The sequence below is a fragment of the Gavia stellata genome, chromosome 3 (assembly GCF_030936135.1).
Source record: "Gavia stellata isolate bGavSte3 chromosome 3, bGavSte3.hap2, whole genome shotgun sequence".
NCBI classification, from domain to species: Eukaryota; Metazoa; Chordata; class Aves; order Gaviiformes; family Gaviidae; genus Gavia; species Gavia stellata.
In genome coordinates, this window is record NC_082596.1 from 1,232,936 (window position 1) to 1,236,504 (window position 3,569).

General features: G+C 55.1%; 1 protein-coding gene across 1 annotated transcript; it reads right to left on the reverse strand.

Moving 5' to 3' along the window:
* Positions 1–1,274: 1,274 nt before the first annotated feature.
* LOC132322101 (feather keratin-like) lies at positions 1,275–1,858 on the reverse strand. Its single transcript, XM_059836323.1, has 2 exons — positions 1,824–1,858; positions 1,275–1,611 (listed from the first exon to the last, which is right to left on the reverse strand). The coding sequence occupies exon 2, from the start codon at positions 1,581–1,583 to the stop codon at positions 1,275–1,277; it is 309 nt and encodes a 102-aa protein (XP_059692306.1). The 5' UTR covers positions 1,584–1,611; positions 1,824–1,858.
* Positions 1,859–3,569: the final 1,711 nt, after the last annotated feature.

Consider the following 3,569-nt stretch of genomic DNA (forward strand, 5'->3'; position numbering starts at 1 on the left):
GATGGCCTTGGGAGGCCGGTGCTCATTGTCTTGGAATGGTGATGTGCCTTGGAGCAGTTCCTGAAGACTGGTAGAGAGCTTGTATCTTGAAGAAGGTCAAGATGGAGGATCGTGGAAAGTAGAGGCTGGTGAGCTTGACCTCATTTCTGGGGAAGGTGATTGAGGAAATCCTTCCGGAAAGCCCTGCCAAGCCCAGAAAGGGCCAGAAGGTGCTGGAGAGCAGTCAGCATGGATTTATGAAGGGAAAATGGTGTTTGACTGAACTCTGTGCCTTCAAGGTTGAAGTGACTGGGTGTTGGATGAGGGGAAAGCAGTGGCTGTTGTTGAGCTGTACTGGAATGAAGCCTTTGTCAGTGTCTCCCACTACGTGCTCCTAGAGAAGCTGAGAAAGTATGGGTTGCGTAAGTGGCCAGTGAGGGGGAGTGCAAAGTGGCTGAAGGGCTGGGCCCAGAGGCTTGTCATCAGTGTCAGGAGAAGAGGCCATGTGCACAAGCGAAAAGAGATGGGACTCCATGGCCAAAGAAGGCAAGGCTTTTCCAGAGTGAGGGTGGTCCAAGAGTAAAAGAGGTGGTGGAGTCTCTGTCCTTGGAGATACTGAAAACCCGAGTGGCCATGGCCCCAGACAACCTGCTGTAGGGGGCCGTACTTGAGCAACGGGGTTGAAGCACATGATATCCAGAGGTTCCTGCCGAACTACATGATTCTGTGATTCTGTTGGCTGGGAGGGCGGGAGAGTCATTGTAGGGAAGAGAGTTAGTCAAGGGTGTGCTGGCCCGGGTAGAGTTTGTGAGAGGCGTACGAAGGCGAGCATTACTGCGTCAAAGCCTTTGCGCAAGTGGTGGGCTTGCATAATGTTCTGGAAGCCACGGGGCACCGATGTTGGTGGTGGCATATTTCGTAGGAGAGGTCTTGTTGACCCTTTCCTTCAACCCTGATGGAATTTTATGCCCTTTTTTTTCTTAGGTGAAGTTGGAATAGCCTTGGGAGAAGAAAGGAAGTGGAGGCATTTCACGCTGGGATGCAGGAGAATTTTATTGAGGCAAAAGAGTGAAAATGCAGGAGCACCATGTGGAGGGGAGCTGGTGTGAGGTGCAAAGAAGGAGGTGAGAGAAGAGGAGGAGATCCATGACAGACCCCTTCCTTGCTTGCTGCCTTGAGAGGAGGAGCTGTGGATAGCAGGTCGATATGCCAGGAAGGGCCAGAAGTGCATCCTCAATCCATGCTGTGGCTTCCTGGGTGTCGGTGTTTGGTGTCAGGGGTAGTGGCGAGGGCCCTTAGCAGGGGTAGCAGCCTCTCCTGCCACCGAAGCAGCCCAGGCCTCCAAAGCCGAAGCCGTAGCCAAAGCCACCGGAGGAGATGGGCACTCCCTGGGAGCTGAGGATGTTGCCCACGGCAGCGGATGAGGAGGATCCGACGGCGGTGTTCTGTGGGAAGGAGCTGAGGATGGGTCCTGGCAGGGTGACGACCACGGTGGAAGGCTGGATGACGACGCGGGAGTCCTCGCACTGCCTGACACAGGGCTCGTTGCAGCTGTTAGCCAGCGGGGTGGGTCCGCAGGGGCGGCAGAGGTCGTAGCAGGCCATGTCTGTGGTGTGGAGGGTCCCTGGAAGAGAGGGTGTTGAGGAAGCGGAGGGGAATGGGGGTGCGAGGAGTGGTGTTACAGGAGGGTGAGGGATTGGGGAGGCGTGGTGTGGGACTGTGGGGAGCATGGTGTTGGGGAGGCGTCAGGACTGCTGAGTGTGGGGTCAGAGCGTGCTGGAAAAGATGGGCTAAGTGGGTGAGGAGAAGGAGGGGAAGGGGTTTCAGGCTCACCTTGTTGACTGCGGAGAAGAAGGTGTCAGGAGAAGTGTGTGAGGGAGAGAGGCTCTGGGCTGACTTTTATTCTTGTCCCCAAGGGGCGTGACCATCTTTGCGCATGACAGCATTTTTCAACAAGCAGCTGTTATATGCCATAACCTCGTGATTAATAAGTTGGGACGCGTTTTCCTTCCTGAAATTCTGCAATTTCCTGTCCTCCTCTTGAGGACATGTCTGCTTGGCCCAGGCGGCAGCTTTTAAGTGAGAGTATTAGAGGCCAAAGGCTGGTGTTGATGGCACGTGTCAGGGCAGGTAGAAGTCATGACCAAAGCATAATAGAGGTGGGGTGTCGTCAGTGATGTCATCCCGTGGCACTCGTGTGGTGTGGTTTGCAAGTGCATTGTGAAGAGGGGGCCCCATTTCCTCGCCTCTCTGTCAGGCTGGTCTGGGCTTTGGGGGTGTGCCAGGCATGAGGCGCTGCCCCTTCCAATGTGTTCGGTCACTCCACACACTGCTGCCAACTCGCTAAGCCTGTCCTTAGGCCTGGCCTTTCCCGTTGGATGTGCTCTGTGGGTGCCTTGGTGCCCCTCTTGCTTGTAGGCTTTTAGGTGGGTGTGTTGGGTTTTCATGGCAAGGTTTTGGTAGCGAAGGGGCTACAGGGGTGGCTTCTGTGAGAAGGCTCCAGAAGCTTCCCCAGTGTCTGATAGAGCCAATGCTGGGTAGGTCCAAGATGGAGCTGCTAGTGGCCAAACGTGAGCCAATCAGCAACAGTGGTAGCGCCTCTGTGCTAAACATATTTACTAAGGGGAAAAATCTGCTGCGCTATATTAACTGGATGAGAGAAGGGAGAAGGCGCTGGAGCCAAGATTCCCTGCAGCCTGTGGTGAAGACCATGGTAGAGCAGTTTGTCCCCCTGCAGCCCATGAAGGTCCATGGTGGAGCAGACATCCACCTGCAGCCCATGGAGGACCTGACACCGGAGCAGGTAGATGCATCCGAAGGAGGCTGTGACCCCATGTATAGCTCTGCTGGAGCAGGTCTTCTAACCGGACCTGTGATGCCACGGGCGATCCATGCTGGAGCAGTCCGTTCCTGAGGGTCTGCACCTCGTGGAAAGGAGCCATGCTGGAGCAGTTTGTGAATAACTGCAGCCCGTGGGAAGGAGCCATGTTGGAGAAGTTTGTGAAGGACTGTCTCCCATGGGTGGGACCCCACTTTGGACCAAGGCGGGAGTGTGAGGAGGAAGGATTGGCAGAGATGAGTGATGACCTGACCACAACCCGCATTCCCCGTCCCCCTGCGCCGCTGGGGAGGAGGTGTTAGAGAATTTGGGAGTGAAGTTGAGGCCAGAAGAAGGGAGGGATGGCAGGAAGGTCTTTTAGGTTTTATTATTAAATTTGATTTTTTTTCTCATTATCGTACTCTTAATTACTATTGGCAATACGTTAAATTAATTTTTCCCTTGACGGTAATTGGTGAGTGATCTCCCTGTCCTTATCTCGACCCACGAACCCTTGGTGTATTACTTTTCTCCCCCTGTCCAGCTGAGGAGAGTCAGTGATAGAGCAGCTTGGTGGGCACCAGGCATCCAGCCCAGGTGAACCCACCACAGAGCCCCACCTTCCCAGCAGAGCAGGGTCAGGGGCTGGTTCCTGCACCTGGTGCTCAGTGCCCCATGCTGTGCCGCATGGTCCCCACGGTGAGGAGGATGGTGAGCTCACAGAGGGGGCTCTCTGTGTGACCTCAGAGCAGAGGGATGGTGGCTTGGGGTC

Bases quoted from the DNA above. Each gene is read 5' to 3' on its own strand.
- LOC132322101 (XM_059836323.1), bottom strand. From the start codon at position 1,583: ATGGCCTGCTACGACCTCTGCCGCCCCTGCGGACCCACCCCGCTGGCT.